The sequence below is a fragment of the Seriola lalandi genome, unplaced genomic scaffold (genome assembly GCF_002814215.2).
Source record: "Seriola lalandi dorsalis isolate HSWRI2012SDOR001 ecotype SW California unplaced genomic scaffold, Sedor1 jcf7180002054953, whole genome shotgun sequence".
NCBI classification, from domain to species: Eukaryota; Metazoa; Chordata; class Actinopteri; order Carangiformes; family Carangidae; genus Seriola; species Seriola lalandi.
The window spans coordinates 319,002-342,771 of NW_019525504.1; the positions used below are offsets into that span (position 1 = coordinate 319,002).

The 23,770-nt window shown below is 40.9% G+C and overlaps 2 protein-coding genes across 2 annotated transcripts in view; both read right to left on the reverse strand.

Moving 5' to 3' along the window:
- Positions 1-12,955, reverse strand: part of syne3 (spectrin repeat containing, nuclear envelope family member 3) — a 55,085-nt gene extending 42,130 nt beyond the window's left edge. Inside the window, exons 1-6 of the mRNA XM_023394768.2 lie at positions 12,826-12,955; positions 10,514-10,671; positions 6,960-7,132; positions 5,323-5,632; positions 3,441-3,596; positions 1,999-2,358 (exon numbers count right to left, since the gene is read on the reverse strand). Coding sequence (XP_023250536.1) covers positions 1,999-2,358; positions 3,441-3,596; positions 5,323-5,632; positions 6,960-7,132; positions 10,514-10,657 — 1,143 coding nt within the window. The 5' untranslated portion in view covers positions 10,658-10,671; positions 12,826-12,955. The remainder of the gene's footprint in view (positions 1-1,998; positions 2,359-3,440; positions 3,597-5,322; positions 5,633-6,959; positions 7,133-10,513; positions 10,672-12,825) is intronic.
- A 6,401-nt stretch (positions 12,956-19,356) lies between these two features.
- Positions 19,357-23,770, reverse strand: part of gabrr2a (gamma-aminobutyric acid type A receptor subunit rho2a) — a 75,298-nt gene continuing 70,884 nt past the window's right edge. The window contains exon 9 of the mRNA XM_023394728.2: positions 19,357-23,588. Within this exon, the coding sequence (XP_023250496.2) occupies positions 23,253-23,588 (336 nt within the window). The 3' untranslated portion in view covers positions 19,357-23,252. The remainder of the gene's footprint in view (positions 23,589-23,770) is intronic.

Sequence of the window (23,770 nt, forward strand, 5' to 3'; positions counted from 1 at the left end):
TGCTGCCAACCAAAATGAGTCCAAAGCACCGAGTATCAAAAACTCTCAGGTCATGAATCTGGCACCAAGTGTGTGACCAGATTTATAATCTTAAACTTTATAGAGGAAAAGTTCATAAAGTTCTCACCTGAAAACGTTAGCTTAGTTTTCTAAATAAATAAGACCAGGTGATAAAATATATAATAATAAAATAAAAATAAAAAACATCAATAAAATAATGTGAGCAACTACTTTAAATGGAAATGAGCTAAAGCTGCTAAAATATGTCCTTTAACTCCCACATAAAACTAATTTCAAAGACTGTCCTTGTTTCACCTATGCAACGCTACAAAAATCAGCCTCCTCACAAAACGATGCTGAAAAACTAGTCCATGCATTTGTTACCTCTAGACTGCTCTACTGTAACTCTTTATTATTGGGATGTCCCATTAATTCAGAGAAAAACTTCCAGCTGCAGCTTCAGTACTGACAAGAACTAGAGAAGAGATCACATCTCTCCTATGTTAGCTTTATCAGCTCCCTGTAAAATCCAGAATAGATTTTAAATCCTCCTCCTCACCTACAGAGCTATTATTAGTCAGACATCATCGTATGTTAAAGAGCTCACAGTTCCCTGTTATCCTAACAGAACACTCTGCTCTCTAAATACAGGTCTGCTTGTGGTTTCTTAGAGTTTCTAAGACCAGAACGGGAGGTAGAGCCTTCAGCTATCAGGCTCCTCTCCTGTGGAACCAGCTCCCAGTCTGGGTCCAGGAGGCAGACTCCCTCTCTACAGTTGAGATCAGGCTTCAAGCTGTGCTCTTTGTTAAAGCTTATGGTTAGAGCTGGTTCAGGTCAGTCCTTAACCATCCCTTAGTGATTCTGCTATAGACCCAGACTTCTGGGGGAACTCCCATGATGCACCAAGCTCCTCTCTCCTCCTCTCCATCTGTACTCATTCATATTCCATTAATAGACCTGCTGTATATGAAAAGTGCCCTGAGTTAATGTCTCTTATGGTTTGGAGCTCTGATGAAAATCCAGTGTTTAACCTTGTTGACTTCCATATGATGTTTTTATGTAACACAAAACATTTGATGAGTCAAATAATCAGTCACCACAATGACTGAGTGTTTCCTGCTTGAACTGCAGTGAAACAATGACAGTCTCATAAACACAGATTCAGACAGCCAGGGTTTCATACGTCATTAACCTAAGGAACCAATCCTGTCAACTTGTGGGGACAGAGGGCGGGGCTAAATAAACCTGAAACCTTGTCAGTACAGAGAGTCAGAGATAGCATTAGCGCAACCACTAACATTGTGTCACCCACTGCCAGTTACAAGCTAACAAACAATATAAACAAATAAAAGATGCTAACTACGCTAACCGCTCTGATCCGTCTGCTAGTCTCTGATTCTGGTCTCATCAGAGTCTGGGTCTGACTGAGGCTCAAACATGTGGCTGAGTCTCTCTGATGTTTCCTCCTCTAACCATCTTGATACTCTCTGCTCTTTCACCTGTCCACCTGGAGCAAGCAGGTGGTGGGCGGGGCACAAGGCCGGATCCAGATTTCTCAGTCAGGAAGTAAGAGCAGATGAGCTTCAGATCCAGTTTTTGATGTGAGAAAGTCATGTTAAAAAAGATATGAATAATAGCAGGGGATTTTTACAGAGTTTAAAAATATGCCTGGAGAGGAACTTTAAAGAGAAAAAAAGAAATCCATTTGTGCCATAAATCATTACTGAGGGTTGCTGGTGATCTCATAGTTGGGACATGTACCATATATCCAGTTTAAAATCAGAGTTTGTGCAGGACAAACACTTCAGAGAAAGTCGTCTAACACAAGGGTTCTGCAGTAAATCCTCCTTCATGAAGTTTATAACATACATGTTAAAGAGGAGCATTTTGGAGAATGTAGACTGTGCTGCTATCTCACTTGAGAATCCATCCAGGACTTTCCTGCATCTTGTTATCATTTACTTTAACCTTCATAATAAAGTGTTGGGAAGAACCCACCGTGTATTTCCTCCACTGGCCCACCATCTGCTCCTCGGTGCGGTCGGTGCAGTCCCCGGCCTCGCGGCCCTCCACCAGCTCCTGGTCGAGCCCCTGCAGCAGCACCCTGAGGCGCCCGATGTTATCTCCTAGCCGCTGGCACCGGGTCATGTACTGACTGTGGGAGTCCAGGCTGGAGCGCAGACCCTCCTCGGCCTCACACAGGCCCTGCCTCAGCCTCTGCCAGCCCAGCCTCAGCTCTTCTGCCTCTTCCACCACCACGTCGGCCCCCCCAGGAGAGGTGCTGCCCCTCACCGCCTCCGCCACACCCTCAATGTGCTGAAGGGTCTTCTCCTCGCCGGCCACGCTGTCGTCCAGAGCCTGGCACAGGAAGAAGAAACATTAGAGCATGTCACCAAGATACAGCTGGGAAAAATGTTTTTTATTAAATATGTGACTACTGAAACAAATAAAGAATACTATGCAAACCAAAGTATGGAAAGAGTATGGAAATGTTAGGCCATAGTCAATAATTAAGCAACATGGAACATTTAGGAACATAATTTTTATCCCAATATTTATTTATTAGTTTTAAATGCAGTATTTAATCTATTTTTTTTATTTTAAGTGTTCAATTTATTTAAATCTCCATATAGTCTAAATGTAGATGTCCATGTGTTGTTTGATTATAGATCAGGTCTAGGTTCTATATTAATACTGTGAAAGTATCAAAGCCTCAGTCCACAGAGAAATGCACACAGCCTGTATTCAGAAACTGAGCCTTAAAACCAGCCGTCAGGACTTCTGGAACTTTATGATGTCACAACAAAGCTGTTACTACTCTCAGCCATGCCCCAAGCCCCGCCCACCTGGACCCACCATCCAAACTTGCAGGATTTGGTTTCTCTGAATGTTTACCTGCGATCTGCTATATTTCTATTGGATCACTCAGAACAGTCAGCCAATCAGAAGAGTGGCTCAGAGCCTCCTCTTGTCTGATTGGCTCACCGACCTGTTGTTACTAGAGCTCCAGAGAGAAGCCTGAGAGAGGGGATGTAAAACTACACTGAGATGGTTTTTGGTTCTTAAAACCACAAATATATCTTCTTATGGATCAACACTTCAAATTAAACACAGAAGAAGAGGAAAATATGGAGTCTATAATTCTGCCTGAATAAAGACATATATCACTGCAGCATTAATCTGTATTATAATCTTATATTTGTTATAATGCAGTGTAATATAATTCTTTTATGATGCTTTGCTGCAGTGGCACCATTTACCACTGAAGATGTTTATTATATTTATATTTACCTTTCATTTTATTTGGTGCTTTTAAAGTAAAAAAAAAGTCCATGTTACACAGCTGAGAATATTCATTCAGACCACCTCCTCCACTGCTGAAAATAACAGACAGGCTTTGAGACTGTGAATGTGGCGACAACAGTGTGAGTGAGTCTCACTTGTAAGGCTCTGAGCTTGTTCTCAGCCGTTTCCTCCCTCTCCATCAGATCAGTTAGCTCCTTGGTCTTTGACAGCAGCCAGGACTGGAAACTCTGAACACAGCCTTGGTACGTCTGGTGCTCCTCAGCGATCTTCTGAAGGAGCGACAGACGCTCCTAGCACGGCAGGAGACACAGCTCGTGGTAATTTTTAGCAGCACATCACAGATCACAGACGCCACATTCATGGGTATATCAACGTGAACGTGGGATCTCAATTCTCCAGTGAGACTCTCCTCTGTCTGTGACTTCAACCACGAGTTGAAACATTTTTAGACAACAAGAACACAGAGACAGTTCACAGGTAGGAGGTGCTTCCAGGGAACATTAGACCTTAAAACACAGCATTATTTAAATCACAACTCTCCCATTTGGAATCAGAAGCGCAGCTTTGGCAGCAGATCGGTTTGTTCATGTGAAATCATGATGGAGGTAAAGACTGACGTGGGTGTGCGGTTAAATCTGACTGACATTTGAAAGACCTGTCTGAGAGCAAAGAGGAAGAGCAGCCTCATTGTGCAGCGAAATGTACTCATCCAACAGTATCTAGTTCACATACACTATACATACACCATCACCTCATTTCAGCCATTTGACCTCATGGCCACAGTTTTTGTTCCATTCGATCCCTCACATAACACTCTTCGACTGAGCCAACAATACGTGTGTGCAGGAGTGTATATATATATATATGTGTGCGTGCGCATGTGGTTGTGGTGGTTGGGAAGAATGACAGAACAAAACTGCTATTGCGACTGCAAGTGTTTCTCAAGGCCGGCATTTCCTGTTACAAAGAAGCTGTTCCTCATTCAAACAAAGGGATTCTCTGTAGTTTTAGTCAAGAGGATGAACATGTTGTCATTTCATGGATCACCTCCATTTTCTGTCTTTGAACATTTGTCTAGTTCTTTTCATTTCCTTTGACTTCTCTCCTCCTGTGCTTTTTGCCTTCAAAAGTGTTTTAAAGTCTCTCTCTCTCTCTCTCTCTCTCTCTCTCTCTCTCTCTCTCTCTCTCTCTCTCTCTCTCTCTCTGCTGACTGATCTGTGAGCAGTTTACGTAAACCAGAATCTTCTGCTGTGCAGCCTTCGTTTTAGCTGAAGAAGAATCACTGACATGCATGTGCATCTACAGCTCATTTTATATAGATTATATGTATCACAATATCTGTGCTTGACTGAGATACTAAATTCTGGATATCAACCAAGTTTACTTCAGACCTCTCAGGGGCCCCAAATCACAGAATATTAAGATTTTGAGAATTTTACAAGAAAAAAAACCCATAATGAGAATAAAGTTGAAGTTTTAGGTTGCAGGTTGTTTTAGAGGGAAATTTCAGAAGCTTTAAAATAAGGAACAAGGAGCATCCTGGGAAGTTCTACTTTAGCGGAGGTTTCACAAATAAGGAGAAACTCTTTTGGCTCATCATCATCATCATCATCATTTATCAGAATTAAAGCAGTGATTGGTTGGATAGAGGACATACTTCACACTGCACAGACGACCAGGGCCAGAGATGTGTGAGGTAAATCCAGCCATATTACTCACACACACACAAACAGCTGTATGCACAGCAGTGTTACTACAGAACAGCGTGTAGATGAGAGCAGCTGTATTGTGTTAAAATACTGTATATGAGCACAGAGTGAAGGCGAGAAGAGAACAGATGAAGAGCTGAAAGCAGCTGACACCAGGCTGAATGCAGCCTCTGTTTTCCTCATGCACCAGTTGTCCTGTTGCACCTCTCACACCCTGTGGGACACCTGACACTTTGTGTACATGTATAAAGTCTGAATATGTTCAACTCCATGCAGCAGTGAAGAGTGCAGCAGAGCTCGGCCTCACCTTTGCTCTGTCCCTGACGTCGTTGTAGGCCTCCTGCAGCCTCTCCTGGGCCTGAGGCTCCACACTGGGGTCCTGGGTTCTGTTGTGCAGCGCGGCAGCCTCGTCCAGCAGCCTCTCCAGCAGCGCCGCCTGCCCGTGGATGTCGCTCACCGTCACCCTCTGCTGGTCCACCTGCCAAAGTTTCTCCTTCACGCCCAGCTGCAGCTCCACCCCAACGTCCAGGCTGCGCTGCTGCCTCATCAGCCACAGCTCGAACTCCTCGTAGGCCTTCAGGTACTCGCTCCAGTGGAGCCACACCCACTCGATACGACTGGGCGTGAGGTGAAACGACACAAGGAACATTTTGTATCAGCAATTTGTGTGTGTGTTTCAACAGTGTTGACATGCATAAAAAAATGGATCCTACTTGCTAATCTTACGATGTAATTAAAACCTCCTTCAGCACGAAGCATCTATGAATTAAATGTAATTACAAACCACCAGCTATTTGTCACATTGAGGAGCTGCTTGAAAAAGTAGGCAATTATATAAATAAGTTTTGTTTGATTTGATTATCTTGAGATTAAAAATAATCTTGTACGTACGCACAGGCGTTACTAAAATAGTTGGCAACACAGCTCCTGAGATGTCATTGCATATCGTTCAGGGAATGACATGGGGCCCCTTAAGGGAGGTTTCCCACTGAGATGTCATTGCAAATCACCCATCGGTTGTTTAAAGTGGCCGCATTTTGAGACATTGCTGTAGAGTTTGTCAGCCCTCGGGGGCCCCAAGCAGTTACCTGTCTTGCATGTTCACATAGACCGTGCCTCTCAGTCATCTCAGTCTCTATTGTTACGGATCACATGACCTGGCTCACCAAAAACGGGAGAGACGCGTTTTTTAAACTGAGAGGTCTTAGGTGCTCCTAAGTCCAAAGCACGACCAACTGATATTACAACTGCATCCCCTGACGCCATGGAAATGAAAAGCTATTCATAAAAAACTATGAAGCCGACCTTGAGTCAAGAGCTTTTTAATTCAAAACATTTGGAATCCAGTTAATTATTCTAATCAAATGCAGTCTGTAATTATTCCAGTGCTGCTGTCCTTCTTAAACTGTGACACTGAAGGAATTAGTCAATTAATCAGTGAATCCAGCAACAATCTGATAATTCATTTGTTTAGGATGTTTATTAAATAAAGAATGGAGAACATTATGTGGTTGCAGCTTCTCTAATGTTAAGTTTTAAATCACGGTAAATTGAATATGTTTGGCTTTTGGAATTTTGGTTCAAAAACAAGCAGACTTTTTGTATCCAAAAACGTTTGTCATCTGCAGCCTCAGGGTAACATTGAAATTTAAAAGCATCACCATGATAACAAGTGAATCAATCATCAAAAAAACTAATCAATATTTTCAGTTTAGCAAATTGTTTTCTCTATAATATGTATAAAATGTCGCTGAAACAAACAGCTTTTAAATGAATTTGACATTGTTGATGCTGTGTGTGCCTTTTCTTTGATCGTTCAGGAGTGGAACAGTCACCTGACAACATACATGGAGCGGTGGATCCAACCAAAGCTGCCGTCAGGTGTCAAAACACCTTCAAATCACCACAGTCCAGCTGAGGCGGTCTGCGTGAATCTGGACTGACCTGTGACAGTGGATGATGTAGGTGCAGGTCTCCTCCCACAGGCTCTTCAGATCTTTCAGCTTAGCGTGGGTGTGGTTCCTCAGCTCCTCGTCTCCGCTCTGCAGGAGGTTCTCGGCTGCCACCAGCACCATGTCCATCTTCACACGACCTTCGTGCTCCGACTGATGGATTTTCTGCACGTTCAGAGGGGCACAGGGAGCAGAGCATCATTTACCACGTTCGTCCATAAAACCGTACCTGTAGAAAAAGAACCTGACACCTAATCCTCCCCTGTTTATTTCTCCAATGAGAAAGATCATTTACAATAACTGTTATTGTCTGATGAAAAAAAAGTCCCACTTGAAACATTATATTTAAGACTTTTGAGGACTTGCAGATTTGCAGGACAGGTAAGCCAAGGTAACAATAAAAACAAAGAAACAAAGATTTGAAAATCAGTGACTGAAAAGAAGATGGTGGAGATATACTGAAAGTATTCAAACCCCATAATTCTATTCATACTTTGTTGTAGATTAATTTTTTTGTTTTTTGCATCTACATTCAATAACCCATAATGACAAAGTAAAAACCTTGTTTTTTAGATTGTAGAAAAAGCTTGGGCAGCGATTACAGTTTCACATCTTCCTGGGTAAGTGTCGGGATTTACACATACTTATTTAGATTATTTAGTTTATCCCATTCTTCCTGGCAGATTCCCTACTGCTCCATCAGAGTGGATGTATAGTGTCTGTGAACTGTCATCTTCAGGCACAGCTGGTCTGTGGGGTTTAATTCTGGGCTTTAGCTGGGAAACTCAAGGAAAGTGAGAGACTTAGTCCTGAAGACACTCCAGTATCTCTGTATTTGGCTGAGCCAGCGTATAGCTCCTACTGTATTCATTTCAAAGTCCTTCTATTAACATTTAAGGCCATCCACGACCTCGCCCCCCCATATCTGTCCGACTTCCTCCATGTTCCCACTCCCTCCCGCTCCCTCAGATCATCTTCCTCCACACACCTGTCTGTCCCCTCCGCCCGTCTCACCACCATGGGGAGTAGAGCATTCAGCCGCTCTGCTCTCTGTCTCTGGAACCTACTACCACCCCAACGCAGAAATATCGATTCATTCCCCCATTTTAAATCACAACTCAAAACACATCTGTTTAAAACTGCCTTTTCCATCTGATGCCAATTGCTCTGTCACTTTTGTATTGTTTTTATTTTTATATTTCATTTTTATTGTTGTTAATTAATTCTTAATTTGTTTTTAATCTCAATTTGTGTAACTGTGTACGGTGTCCTTGAGTGCCAAGAAAGGCGCCTTTAAATAAAATGTATTATTATTATTATTACTGTCACCCAGCGGTGACGTCCGGAGGAAGCACAGCCCTCAGCAGAATCGCACTGTTCACCACCAACCAGTTTGAAAAAGGTTGTCCCCACTGAGTGACACACTCGCTTAGAAACCAACTCTGATTACCGGCAGCTCGATCTTGAGAAACACAAAGTTAGCGACCGTCGTTAAATGCATTCCTGGGGTCAGGACAGCCGATGTAAAATCCTCTTTAAAAAGGAGGAAAAAGAAAATGATCATACTGACTCGTATGAACCCAGAGTAACCAACCAAAATTATTTTATGAATGAGGCTGAAACATGAAAGAGAGAACGCCTTGCACAGTTTAAGAGTTAGACCACTGGACAGCACTTCAAATGTGTCACACAAATCGAAGCGTTCAAGAACAGGATCAAAGGCCTCCACCTCTTCCTCAATCTCCTCAGAATTTAAGACATCAAAGACTGAAAAGGCAGCTCTGCTGTCCCGAGCCGCTTCATTGAAAAACAAACACATCCTGCAATTTGAGGAAGCAAAACAGAAAACAATACTAGAGTAAATTGAGCTGGAAGCAGAACCTGCAGCATCAACTGCCAGAACAGAAGTCCTTCAAAAACTGGATGGCTGCCAACTGCTGTGACTCACAAAACCCGAGCTTGAAACACACCCTTTCTGGATGCAAGGCAGCGTGTACATAGCATCGGTATGGATGGCGCCGTGCCTGGATCCTTTATATGCTAGCCGAGATCCTGGATGCCAACAGGGCCAGCCTGGCAACATCACAGTGGCTGATCCAGTTTGTCAGGTGTGTGCTCACCAGCAGGGTGTAGGGCGTTCACCTGTCCAGTGGAAAAGGGACAGGTCGGAACATCCTCTCTCCCGCAGATCTCTCCAAGATAACTTCAACAGTTTCTTCATCTAAACCATCAACTTGTCTCTCAGTTGATGATTATTTGACTTGACTGTTCTTGCTCTCTCACTCTCCCTATGCATTTATATTATACTCCTACTACTTATTATTATCATCACTATTATTACCTCCAGCCCACCTGTTGGAGGCTTCACTGTAGGAATGATATTAGCGCGGTGATAAGGAGTGTGTGCTCTTGGCCAGATATATGTTTGGAGTTGTACTCAAAGGGTTTGGAAAGGAAATAAACAACATCTGGATGATTGATCTTGATACTAAGGTAGCAGGTATTCAACATGCACTGATTGTTGTCATCTTCCTGACGGCGGGCCTTATATTACTATTATTATTACTATTACCTTTATGTGCGAACGTTTTCTCAACAACAATCTCAACTGACAGATTCCCTCACAGAGATATTAACATTACATATTATTTGGAATGGGTTTCCTTAAAGAAACACTGTAAATGTATGTTATTTTATCCAGGAAAATGTCATTCCATTTAAGTAAGTTAACACTTTAGTGGTTGATAATACAACACAGTGGTGATGCAGGTTAATGCTGGAACAAAAAGGACAATTAAGAATGAATAAATGTAGGAATGAATGAAAGCTAGTTAATATATTTACTGTTCAATAAATGTCCGTAATTGTTAAAATTATACTTTTATTATCTTCAATAAAAGAGTATTTTCCTAAAAACTTCATATGTGAGCCAGAGAGACATTTCCCCTGCTTATTACTGTGCACAAATGTACTGTATCTATAAGGGCCTCATGAGCCCTGCTGATGCAGCAGATACACACAAACCTCCCGGCACAGAGTCCTTTACAAGCACAAAAAAAATTCATACAGGCATAGGAAAAAAAAAAACTTTTTCGAACGTGTTTCTCCTCCACTGTTACAACTCAATCCTAAAGGAAAAATGTACGTTCTATATCCAAGTATATCCAACTGTAATACTTTAAATTAATTTATTCGTTTAAAATTGATTTTTAATTAGAAAAAGTATTTTTCTAATCATTCAAAATAGTCTTTACAGATCTTCAGATACTTGGTTTCTAAATGAACTGTATTAGTATTGAGGTGTTTTTTTTCACTGTCTTATGACAGAGGACATAATGTGTGTCAGTCAGATTTTTCATGTGTCACTGTGTGATTTCTTTGTCAATGTATCTACTAGACTGTCATTAAAAAAGGATCTGCAGATACTGAACTCTGCTCAAAGACCAAAACCTGCAGTTGTCTCTAGTCTGGACTCTAATGACTGAGGACTAAAGTAGTAGCAGGGGGTCAGGGGTGAAGGGTCAAACAGTGGGTGAAGTATCTCACCTCTGTCTCCCTGAGTCGGGCCTCCAGGGCATCACGGGGCCCTTGGGTGTTGTCATTGGCCTTCAGCCTCTCCTGGATGGCCCGCATCCAGGAGAGGGCCGCTTCCAGGCTCTCCGTGAACTCCTGCTGCTCCTGCTGTGTCATGATCAGTCCCGAGCCTGAAGAGAGGAACAAAGGTCAGACTCTTCATCAGCTGATGCTTCATTTTCCAAACAGTGAGCATGATGTTTTAAAAGATATGGGTGTACAAAGTAGGCGTGGTCTAACAGAAAGATGATACTGGTTGCATCATGGGATGTTGGATCTTGCCCATATGAGTGGCTAAAAGTCAGGATATCTTGGCTTTTATTTTGATGTTGTTTCAAAAAATCTGGATCCTTCCTAGCTCTCTGAGAATGCCTTACTAAGTAATTTATGCTTCTTTATGTATTCGAGCAAGGACAAGTGACATACTATAAAGAAAAGAAAGTCTCTCAGAAATCACATGAAGGAAAAATCTAATTCTGCTTAAAAGAATTTTTGATATTTTTCAGGCTTTCCTTTAGTCTTTGCTGATGAACTGCTAATAACAGACATTCTAGTTTTTTCTTCTCTTTTTTTTAATTTTTTTTTATGTGTATTTACAAGAGCATGGCCATGTTAACATTCCAGGAATTCTGTCAGCTGCATTAAGGCCAGTACTGCACTGTGCAGAAACCCAATATGTCCTCGGAAGATGCAGCTGGGAGCAAAAACCTTAAGCGAAAACAAACTGACAGAGGTTTTCAAGAGCCTGCAGTAAAACGTATTAAGGGAGGAGTCCTGGCTCTGTAGGAGCACAAAGAGGCACCACATCATATCTGAGAGGGAAAATAAAACTCAGATGGCACGGGCCATTTTCCTGAATGACTCATTTCTCCCTGACATAACATTCCTTCTACCCAGTGTTTGCTGGTTTTCACTCTTGAAACATGGAAATATTTAGAACTCAATGTCCTCAGTCAAAGCTGAAAAACACATCTCTACACTTATAAAGATTTTTTTTTTTTAGATGGCATGCTAGCACTTAGATAGAGTACATAAAGCCTGACTGCAGTTTTCCCCGTTTTCTTTTTCTAATGTTTCCATAGTTAAAGGCCCTATTTGTAAGTTTTGCTAAGGCGAAATAGCCAACGCTATCATTAACAACTGTTTACTTGCCAGTCGTGGCAAGAGCTCGGCCATTGTTGCATTTACAGTACAAGAAGTTATAATACACCCTCTGTCCAGCCCTATTTCTTCAGGGCAAACTGGACACTACAGTGACTTTGTATTGGAAAGTAACAAGACAGGCCAACCAGGCCGGGGCTAGCTGGTTAGCATGCTAACCTCAGTAGTAGAGAAGAAGAAATAGAGATAGAAGCAAAACAAGAAGGTTGCTTTCACCCTCTTGAGACAGCTCTTGGTGAGTAAAGGGGTGAAGTTTGATGCTGAACTTGCAATGTTTCTTCTAGACTGGTAAGTAAACAGCTGTTAATGCTAACGTTAGCTATATGGTGATAGCAAAAACTTACAAATAGCTCCTTTTCCTTAGTCTCAATTCTAGAATTTTCATAATTAATATCACTCTAAATGGACTAGCAAACTTGCAAGAAGTCACTGCTTGTAACTTGGAACAGTTGACAATGCACATTGTAACCAGGTGCAAATTAGCTCATTTGCATCTGCAGATTGTGTTTCCTTTTCTGTCATTACACCATTTTATTTCTATTTCATTTTATCTGTAACAAATTCACAACATACATGTTAGCCTTTGTTTTTTTTTTTTATTGTTGTGGTTGACCACTGCATTCTGTGTGGAGATAGTGAAGCCCCGCCCTCCTCGGTCTGACAGCTTGTGCTGAAAACTCGCATGACGTTAACTTTAATCCATTTCACTCGCAATTACCACTTTTGACGGTGATATTCAGTGTTTTTGTTGGCTTGCCGAGCTAACTGTGGTTACAGTACTCATTTTTAATTCAATGACGCTTGTCCATTTACACACTGTCTAATTTAGAGGTATAAGTTCAGTCCAGTGTAAACTAACTGCACGCTATGCTAGTTTAGAGGTGAGGAGTGAACGTTAGCACCGCACAGTAACGTTCCCAGGCTACAGACCCATACCGGCAAGGAGTAGATCTGAGCAGCTCATTATGGCACAGTAATCTAATGCAGAGCTGGTGTGAGTACGGGAGGCTACAGGGAGTTATCCGTGTTAGTAGGTGGAGGTAGGCCTATTATCAGTAAGCTAAGCTAAACAACGGTGAAGATTTATCGGTCAAGTTCCGCTTAAGAAGAGTAAAAACACTCACGGCTTTGTGTTCATCGGGTGAGATGACCTGCTGGTGTCAACGCTGCCTGCTGTGTTGTGTACAGTAAAGTTATGGCAGGCAGGAAGTAGAGCCGAGGCCGCCGGGGGCTGGAGTCAACACACAGCCCGTCATGCTGCCTTCAGGGACTCCTCGTAAACTACGACACCAAACGGAAATGTAAAAGAAATGTAACCTTTGTTAATTACTACACAAAACTGTACTGTCAGTGTACATGGAAATTGCAATTGCAACTTAAATGGATTAGTTATAATACAGCGTGTTTTAAATAATTATATAAAAAAATAAAAATAAAGCTTCCTTAAATGAAACAAAGGTGTTGATGGTAGTATAATACTAGAATTGTACAAAACAGCATATTCATATCCAATTTAAGAATAAACAACAAAAATAATAATAAATGGCCTATACCCAGGAATTCCGGTCCAGATACCAAAATCAAATTTCTGGCCCAAGATATGCCTGGGTCCTCGGCCGAGTCTGACCCATGTAATTCCACATCTAGGTCTGAGTACAGCTGTGGAAGTGGCATCTGACAGTCAAACGTATATGGGCCAGACTCAGGCCGTGGATCCGAGCATATTCTGGGCCAGGAGAAACACAAGCATGTGACTCAAGTATGATCCAGATTTATTTTGCTATCTGGGAAAGGCTCTCAAAATAAACTCAAGGAGAATATGCAAACCTCAGTGAGAGAGTGCTTCTTTCTGTGACACTCCAAAGACTTTTGTTAAAAACTCGCATTTATCAAAAGCATACATTACAAATATTTTTATTCTTTAAAATTAAATTCAGCTCAAATGGTTTCATTTGTGACAGTTCAGTTCATACTGTACTCAAATTAAGTTACATTCATACGATTTTTCAGTGTTTCTGACGGCACCTGAACTCATCAGCAGACCAGCTTGAACCAGAGGAAGGAACAAATCCACAGCAGCTGCTGACCCACAGCCTCTTAGTCACTGATTCAAACTGAAGGGCGCGTTTCACAGGTTTCTTCCTATTGGTAGAAAGAACAGCAACAGTTCCCGCCCTGATTCCATTCGGACTTTCAGAATTTATCTTTGATTTCACAAAAAACATACAGTGGACACTCCATGAAAAGAAAATTTAAATAACTAAATCACTACTGAAAACATGCATTACATATCAGTTAGCAGTACTTGGCAGCCTTGTATAAATCATATTAAACCAACTGGCATTAATGATGTTAAATCAATTATTGAGAAACAGACTTACACACTGTTGCTTTTGGTCTTTTCATGGAATTTGTTCTCAGCAAGAAAAATATGAAACCACAGCAATGTCTGTCACTGAAGTTACAGACACTGAAATCAAACTGATGTGGACTCATCCTGCTGCCAACATGACATGACAGATTAATCATCACACTCACCAAAGAAATCAAAATAATTTGTCGTAATTAAAAGACACAAAATCCAAGAAAGCATCTCCATTTGTTTTTGTTTTTTTCCCCTTCGAGACTCAATTCTGTACAAAATCAGATGCAATAACAAGAGTCCAAACAGAATGAGCATGGCATGAACACATGAAATAGTGCCTGTGCTCCATTTAGCCACTGACACTGTGTCAGTGGATGATCATATAGCAGCAGGCAGAGTAGACGCAGCTGTGGTTCTGTATGATTCTCCAAGAGTCACGGGCCTGTTGCACAAAACACCTTATGTTAAGATTTTCCATAAAGTCTAAGTTAAGGATTCCTTAAAATAAAAACAGTTGCACAAAACAAACGTCAGTCTTCATCTTAAGGTTTCCTTGTAATGTCCACTTAAGTATATAAGGTTTTCTCCTTATCTTAGTCTTATACTTAAGGAAACACTTAAAGTCAGTTATACCGTTGCATAAAAGAATTTAGCGTCCAAAGTAAGGAAAAAAACTAAAGGTACCTCTGACTCTTATCTCAACATGGGTTAATTTAAGAATTTAATGGACACACTTAACAATGAGGAATGTATTCTACATTACAGATTTGACCAGCAGTCAGTTCATGATTTGTCCAACAGTCTAGAGTCAGATCCCTCTACTATCCGCAGCTGTGCTTTTATATATAATATAGTAATTATTTATAGTCGAGGTGTTGTCATGTCCACAGACCAGCGGTGTGCCAGGTCATTCACCAAGTTTAAAAGCTCGGATCGTCTGCTGAACACTGTGAAGTTCCTGTCAAAACAACAAGGAGGATTAGATAGCAGCACACCCCTTTAATGTTACCTGCCTAATCTCTTTCACTGCTGTAAATTACTTACCTTTTTTTCTTAACTAAGGAAACTTTTTAAGAGATTCTGTGCAACACCCTTAAGTAACTCACACAGCCAAGGAGAAATTAAACCCTAAGTGTTATACTCAAGTAGAAAACTTAAGCTGTTGTGCACACCTGGCTCCCGAACTCTTCCCTCCTGTGTTCTGATGATGAGCGCTGCCAAGCACATCACTCCAGAATCTCCCGTAGGTGTTCAGCTGACTGTGAAGGCCACAGCATATGATTCATTTCAATTTCATCCTCATCAAACCATCAGTAACCCATGGTGCCCTGTGTGGAGACATCTGCATTTGCTGTTTCCCCAGTCGTTGTTGTTTTTTTGTCCCTCGTCTGTATCAGATACGGCAGCATCAACATATACAACCGCTGTCTGTTGGGATGTATAAAATTATTAATTAAAAATATGTTAAATTATAAGTTGTTATCATTCATATTTTAGCAGGTTCATTGTAGAACAAAACATTTTTTCAAAAGAATTGTATATTTGACATGATGTATTTCCATGGGCATTATTTCATTCAGTAATTTACTGTAATGTACTGTTTACATTTTATGGTGCAAGTATCTACCAATATAACGCATATATATGAGACATGATTAAACAGTAAATACAAGTCTGTAAAATCAGGTAGGAATAGGCCCAAAACAGCTATTGCAGAAAGGAGTTAAGTGATTCCCATCGAGTCACTGTAGATATTCTTGGGTTCCAGTGGAACCTGATCAATATTAATGACCAGTCACAGATATTATTATCTCAGTGCACATTTTCAACAAAAGAACAAGAAAGACAAATATACATTCGGTGTAATTTAGAGGAGCTATTTGTAAGTTTTGCTATTGCTGCATAGCTAATGTTAGCATTAACTGTTGGCAGTGTTAGCGTGTCTGTCCATTGGTCCACCACTTTGATCCAACAATGAATGTATAAGATACAGTCTGATAAAAATCTTTCACACACATTCACGCTCACCAGATGATGGATCCTACAGCCTCTGGAGATCCCCTGACTTTTCATTTAGCACCACTGAGAGTTGAGATTTGTGGTTTTGAGTGAATTGTCCTGACAGGTATTGGATGGATAAGTTTTGGTACACATTTGATTTTCACTTCCTCAGGATGAATCATAATACCCGGGGATCCTGTGTCTTGTTTGTCTCATACGCACACAAACTAATTGTGTTGAAATGAGCCTCAGCTGTACTTTGTGTGTAATGCTAATTGGCAAATGTTAGCAACCTAACAAACTGATGGTGTGTTCCATTTGAGTGTGTGTGTGTGTGTGCACAGGTGTGCCTGCATGGGGGAGGGAGGTGTTAGCACAACAGGTCCGGCTCTTCCAAGTTGACGGGGGTCCACTATGAAAGTCATGTAGTGTGTGCATGGCATTAGATGCTATTATCTGCGAGCTCAGCCTCACAGGCTTTCTGTCATGGATCTAAACTCTTAGTCTTGTTTTAACATGAATAGTTTGTTTATGGGCATTTAAGCTGATTAACAACTATCACAGAGTAATGTTATCACATTTTAATGTTAGCAAACTTTTAAACCTGCAGTGCAGCGCTTTTGTCTCCCTCCTCTGGCAGTGAAAGTAATTACACAAACACTGTTTAACTCATTATTTAGATTTAGTTAGTTAGTTAGTTAGTTAGTTAGTTGCATAGCCTACTCTAAATATTTTACAAATACCAACCTGTCCAAGAGCAGTAAGACAACATGTCTGCCCTCGGTCTCTTCTCTTCTTCCGGTGCTCTCCATCAAGGAAAAGACACAACGGTAATCTGTCCTCAGCGTCGATGGCGTTCCTCGCGCCTCCTATAGGAACCTTCAGCCTGTTGCACTGTGTTGCACGAGTAATACTAGAGATAACGCAGCTGTCTGTGGTTGTGTGGAGCCTCCATGTATGTTTACAATGCACATATAGACGACAGAAACTCAGTGGTTGAGGTAAAACACATGGCTACCGGTGCAGAATACAGAGAGATGTGCTTGGAGCTGACAGGGTTAATCAGCATCGTGTGAAGTCGTTTGCCAAAGGGTCAAGTGCCTTCATATCTGGTAATAACACACATGTCAAGTCATGTCAATAGATTTTATATTGTGGTTCAACTGGAGATAAACGTTAGGATTAACAATTGTAATTATTGAAATGACCAAGAAACAAACTGCCACTTTAAAAGATTCTCTTCTCCCACATCAACAGTTAATGGACTGTCAAAGAGTCGAACATGCAAGGCTCATGATAAGAAAATGTCAGGACGCTGAATGTGCAGGTGAATCTCAGCTGGGAGTGTAGGTGTGATGACTGTTGCTACTAAAGTCAGCTCGCCCACAAGCAGATCTGTTTGACAGCCATGTGTGTTCAGGTGATACATATTCATGAGCACGTGTGTGTGTGTCTTCTTGCGGCTCCGCTGTGTCTCCGCTGTGTCTCCGCTGTGTCTCTGCTGTGTCTCCGCTGTGTCTCCGCTGTGTCTCCGCTGTGTCTCTGCTGTGTCTCCGCTGTGTCTCCGCTGTGTCTCCGCTGTGTCTCTGCTGCATGGTAAAGCAACATCACACCATGTCAGCTCTCATCACAGAGCTGCTTGAGCCTCATTGGCTTTGGAAGTGGTGACTTCTTCTTCTCATGTTGGACATGCGTGCAGCTTTTTTTTTTTTTTTACTCCCGTCTGGTAATTCATGCTTGTCCTTACACTCCTCACACCGATATGAAGCCTCTCTAGCGCCGTACATCATCTGCCTCCACCGTCAGGACTCCGATAACAGAAACACAAAATGATCCAAGAACCCATCAAGCGTTTTAACTCAGTGCCAGGTACCAGTATGTGTCTGTATGAAGCAGAGACTGAAGCTGCATCCGTTGGCTGTGTTCTCTATTACAGTTCAGATCAGTCTGTCTTCAGTGCTGCGTTGGATCACGCTTGTGGGTTCTTCCATAGGCACCTAGGATCCGACAAGAGACCCAAGTCTCAGGACTACAGTGTAGGAAAGTACCTAAGTACATCTACTCAAATACTGAAGTACAATTTTGAGGATGTTTACTTTAGTTGAGTATTTCCATTTCCTGCCACTCAAATAAACAGATCATGTGACTGCTAGGGTTTATTGCCTGTAGGACTTTGTTGGAATGATATCGCCACCTTCCCAGATGTCACAGCACATCAGAACATTTATTAAGTACCGTGCTGTAATTTAGATATAGTTTACTTTCTTTGAGTATTTCTGTTTGATACCATTTTAATCTTCTACTCCATTATAATTCAGAGGGAAATGTGCTTCTTTCCTGCACTACATTCATCTGATAGCTGTATTTCCTTGATACTCTTACTTCAGGAAAGATGATAAGCTCATGAAATACCATGTAATGTCAAAGATGGAAATAGTGATTTACAATCTTTTTAACATTGTTTACCTGAGGCCTTTAGCTGTTAGAAGTTTCACAAAAAAAAAACAAAAAATGGAGTTGGATATCAGCAGGAGGATCAGTGCAGCGTCAGCAGGGAAGACGGCGTTGTACCAGACCGTTGTGGTGAAGAGGAAGCTGAACCGGAAGGCAAAGCCCTCGATTCACCTGTTGATCTTTGTTCTGGCGCTCACCTCCGGTCTTGAGCTCTGGGTAGAGACTGAAAGAATGAGATCACAGATACAAGCAGCTGAAATGAGTTTCCTCCACAGGGTGTCTGGGCTCAGACTGCTCTCAGTTAATTCACTTATTTTTCACTGAAAACAAAGTGTCTGCTGCCATAAAATCAAAACAATGAACTGAAAGAGACCAAACAGCTGAGCTGAGCTGAGGGGAGCTGCAGAGTCGGCGATAACTGTGGGCTCATTACTGTAAGCTTTTCCTTTCACACGACACATTTGACGCATTGTTACTAATAAAACCCTGATTAGTGCGGCTTTAAGTGCGGGCATTAGATCAGTCAAACCCTAATTGTCCCAGAGCTCCGGGCCTCACCACATGCTGATCCTGTGGAGATGATTTGGAAAATGAGATAAAAGATTTTCATGTAGCTGTCGGCAGCTTGGCAGCCCTGATGAGCAAACCTGAAAACGCTGGATCTGAAATGCATTCTCCGCATCAGCCTCGGTGTGTGGCGAGTCTGCAAACAATGGAACAGCCTTTTTCCCCAGCACTCCACAGAAACAACTATTTATCAAATATTCATTTTGTCAGTTTAGCGTCCCGAGTGCCTTGCGCGTACTCTCTGAATCAAATGCATTCTTAGTCCATCATAATTATATTTAATGTTCCCCATAAATACATTGCAACATTCTTTAGTGTCAACAGCAACTCATGGATGTGTTACAGTGATGGGCCTACAGTACATTTCAACCACAGCCTTCATGTTCAACGAAATGGAAACAGCTTCCGAAAAGGTACAGGTTTTTATAAATCTGCATACTGTCACAGTGTGAATGAATAAAGCTTCACTGGAGACATCAAATGTGATCAGTTTTACCCAATTATCAATAAATGTATCATCAGATGATAGAATCTATCAAATGGCTGTATTTGTCTAAATTAGACATAGTGCAATTTGGTTGATCTATAAATGGCTACACTAATATACAAATCATGTTTTTTAAAGCTTATATATACATTGTTATAATACATTCTTTTAAACAACCAGTATGTTCCAAATGCCACTTTAATATGACATGACTTTAAGAATAAATTAAATGATAAACCATTTGTTTCCAAAGGGCATTTTTGGGCCTAAAAGAACTGTGTACATCACCTTTTAACTTAAAACATGTACGACTCCAAAATATTACAATTTACAGGAATAATTTCACAAATTTTACCACCTCATGAAAACGTTATGGTGTACACCACCAGTCAAAAGGTTTAGAATGAACTTTCAGCAGCTCGGGAGCAAGTCATGTACATTTAAATAACAGCTGGAAGAACGGAGGTGTTCTAATTTTTTGACATTTCACTTTGGTAAAGTGCAGCGGTCCTGTGGTGCAAAACAAGATGCCAGAAAAACATGTCCAGACAGCTCGGGCGGCTCAGTTGACGCCCACCTCTATCACGCAGAGGGTCCGTGGTGATAGACAATACATTAAACATAAAGTGGGGTCCAAAAGTCTGACACCACTCTCCGATCTCATGACAGCATTACAGAAAACACATCATTTCAGAAAACATGAGAGGAGGTATTCTGCTGCTGCTGCTGCTGCTGCTGCTGTTGGTCTCATCCTTAATGCTGATTGAACTTCTTTCATTTTCATCAAATACTCAGCATAAATGGCCATGCATTATCAAAGGGAATAAATAAACAAACAGCTAAGTTTGGCAGTGAATAAAACTTTAAATACATCAAACATCCTGGCTACACTTTCAACGGGGACAGTTAATTAAACTGAAAGACACCCCTAACAGGCATTAACCCTGCTTTCTAAAAGTTTAGTTTCCTAAAATGCTGAAGTGTTTTATTAAGATTTTGTGTGTAAAGTATCCTCTGTGAAATGTAATGTTTTCTGAAATTAAGTTTTTCCCCCTATTCCTTTTTCGTTTGGGCCACCATATTTAGACTCAGACCTCTGTCCCCATCTGAAGCTAGCCTCTGTTCCACTGGTGGAACTGTATTTTCTTATGGACACTTTCTGTTGTCAATCTTTCTAAGGGGAAAAATAATACAAATAATACAATAATACAAATTAGTATATAAAATATCAATGTACTGGTCAGTAAGACCTGAGCACCTTCTTGATGATTCATTAGAACAATGATTCGTTTGTTAGCCTCGTAATGAGATTCAGATTTTACCAGAACAGTACAGCAGCAGATACTCATGGCAAGACAACCTCAGTAATGTGTTTCAGCTTTTCAGAAATTAAAAAAAACAAACAATCCTGGTTCTCAGCGGAACATTATCACTTCTGAACGCACACACAGGTGAATTCACAAATGTACAAATGGCGAACAATCATAGTTTTTGTTGGTCTGGGGAGCTGTGTTCATCACCACTTTTTTTATCAGATTAAATTAGTAAAACAAAAAGACATCAAACATTAAATCAGCCATTACGAGCATGTTTTCACACTGTGAGAAGTGTGATTAACATTTGACCACGCATATTCATTTCTAAAAGAAGTTCCATTAGTCCAAGACGGACAAGAAGTTAGTTCGAGAGTCCCAAATCTGGAATAAACTTTTCTGTCAGGGAGCAGATGAACCGGTCTCTCTGAGATGATATTGAACGAATGGCTGCATTCATCAGTGCAGTTCATTAAGCTAGCTTCTGTTCATTTTCTTTGCTAACTGGGATAAATCACTACAGTGACCTCAGGAGAAAATGTCCCACTGGCCAACAAACCTCTTAGATATTATAAGTACTGCTCGTGTCCAACGCTTCTTATATCTATGTCACATGCTAAGGCAACTAGGACTAAGATTAAATGGCCCTTTGTGTAATCCACTGCTGTGTTGTGCCACAAACGTTTACCAAGAGGACACTTTCTCAAAAAGTCATTGTAGTCTTGATACAGAACATCACAACAACATGACGACCAAATCAGTTATACAGTAGGATTTACATGTTAAAATAGTTCAGAAGTCAAGATTGGCCACAGCTGGTAATATTTTTAGGCCCGCTATCTCAAGATCATAAATGAGTTGTCAAATTTAGTCACGAGATCAACTTGAGGATAGTTATCCTAAGATGTCTAATTAAACTGTTATCTCTGTTATCACAATTTCATTATTTCATCCTAACATTTTTGTCTTAGTTTAAGCTCTTTCTGCTCTATAATTTTTGCTGGAGTCCCTGTATAAGTGTGTTTCCATCCACTTGTTTTTGCACATTATCAGTTTGAGCAAAAAACGAAGTAAAAATTAGAAGCAACAAACTGCAATGGAAACGGACTCAGCAAATACATCTTGGAATATATTAAACATCAGATCCGTGTGGAGCAATGCAAATTAATACATGAAACAGAAATATCATTTTCCACATGGATTTCCATCTTTTGAGGTTTAACTGGCCTTCTTTTAATTATATCATCTTGTAGTCTTTTCTTCTGCAGTGGTTTAAAGTTCCCTAAGAGAATTAGCACCATCAGCTGTTTATCTAAATGTGCTTCAAGGGGTTATTTGTAAGTAAGAAAGGACATGATAGAGACAAGTGTTAACATTGGTGTTTCTTCCCACCCCTGGAGACAGCTGTTGGTGAGTAAAGGAAAGAAGTTTGATGCTGAACTCACAACGTTTTTACTAGACTGATAAGTAAACAGCTGTTAATGCTAACATTAGCTATGTAGCGAAAGCAAAACTTACAGATAACTCCTTTAACTCATATTCACATAACAGTAGTGGATGGAAACATTATGGAAATTTGGTAAGCATACAAGCTAGCATGAGCATGTTAGCATCTTGTGTTAACGTTTAGCTCAAAGTACTAAATATACTAAATATACTAAATATATAAATATACCCTCTCTGAGCTAAAAGTCTCTGATAATATCAATTTTGATATAACTATTTTTTAATATGATCAAAGTTTGTTCCCTTGACAAAATGCAACAGTAATTGCAGTTTATAACTCAGTCATGACCGATAGATAATGGGTCTAAAATCTTTATAATCATAGTGATTTCCATCTTTATGATTATTTCAAAGAAATATAATTACAGATACCTGTTAAGTGAGCAGTTTACAGCATGATCACACGCAAAAAAAAGTGTGCCATATCTTTATCCATCAATGTTACGTGTCAAATACAAAAAATGAGTGGGAATCATCTCAGGAAGAGTGGTGATGAGGACGGAGAACCTTTCAACGGCAGCTGACGAAGAGAAAAAGACTGAGAGAATTAGCGTCAGTAGTTTAAAAACACTTTTTCGATGAACACTGTCTATGTTTTAGTTTAGAGCGTTACTGAACATTCAAATTGCTGCATGAGGAAAAAAAAATCAAATAGGAGTGCTCCAAACCGTCCTCAAGTCAGAACTCATCTTTTCAGACTCTTTTACTGTCCAAGGCCTTAAACCTAATGATCTACCAGCACCAGACGTACAGTACAACATGACTTATGATTTGTCCAGAAATATCCCATAGTGACGCAGCATTCGTACTGTCTCTGTGTTAATCTCTCTTGCTTCAGTCCTGACTCAGGAGCGTCTCTCAGCAGTAGACGGACCAGTAGATAAGGTTGAAGAAGATGTACGAACCAGGGAAGATCATCCGGGAGTATTTGTCAATGGCGTGCGTGTTCTGGATGATGTTGAGGCCACGCAGGCTCTTCTTCTTCTTGGTGGTAGTGGACTCGCTGCTGACTGACAGGTGGACCACCATGTGTTCGGGTTTCTCTGGAACCTCATGCATCTCTTCGTGTTCCTCCTCGGGGACCATGGGCTCCTCGGTGTAGCCGGCCAGGCTGTTGGTGTCCGCCTCGCTGTAGGTGCCGTCTAACATGGTCATGGTTCGTGTCTGGGAGATACCACAGGTGCAGGGCAGCGACTGTGAGGGAAGAAATATGCAATATAATCATTATTATGGATGAGATTTTAAAGAAGTACAGGAAAATTAGGGAGATTATCAGGCATCCCGTGCTTGAAGTAAGTCATCAAGACTCATCAATGTCTTTAGCAGATGGTTTGCTTTTGTAATCCATCCTCATACTTGTTTTTTCTCTGCTAATT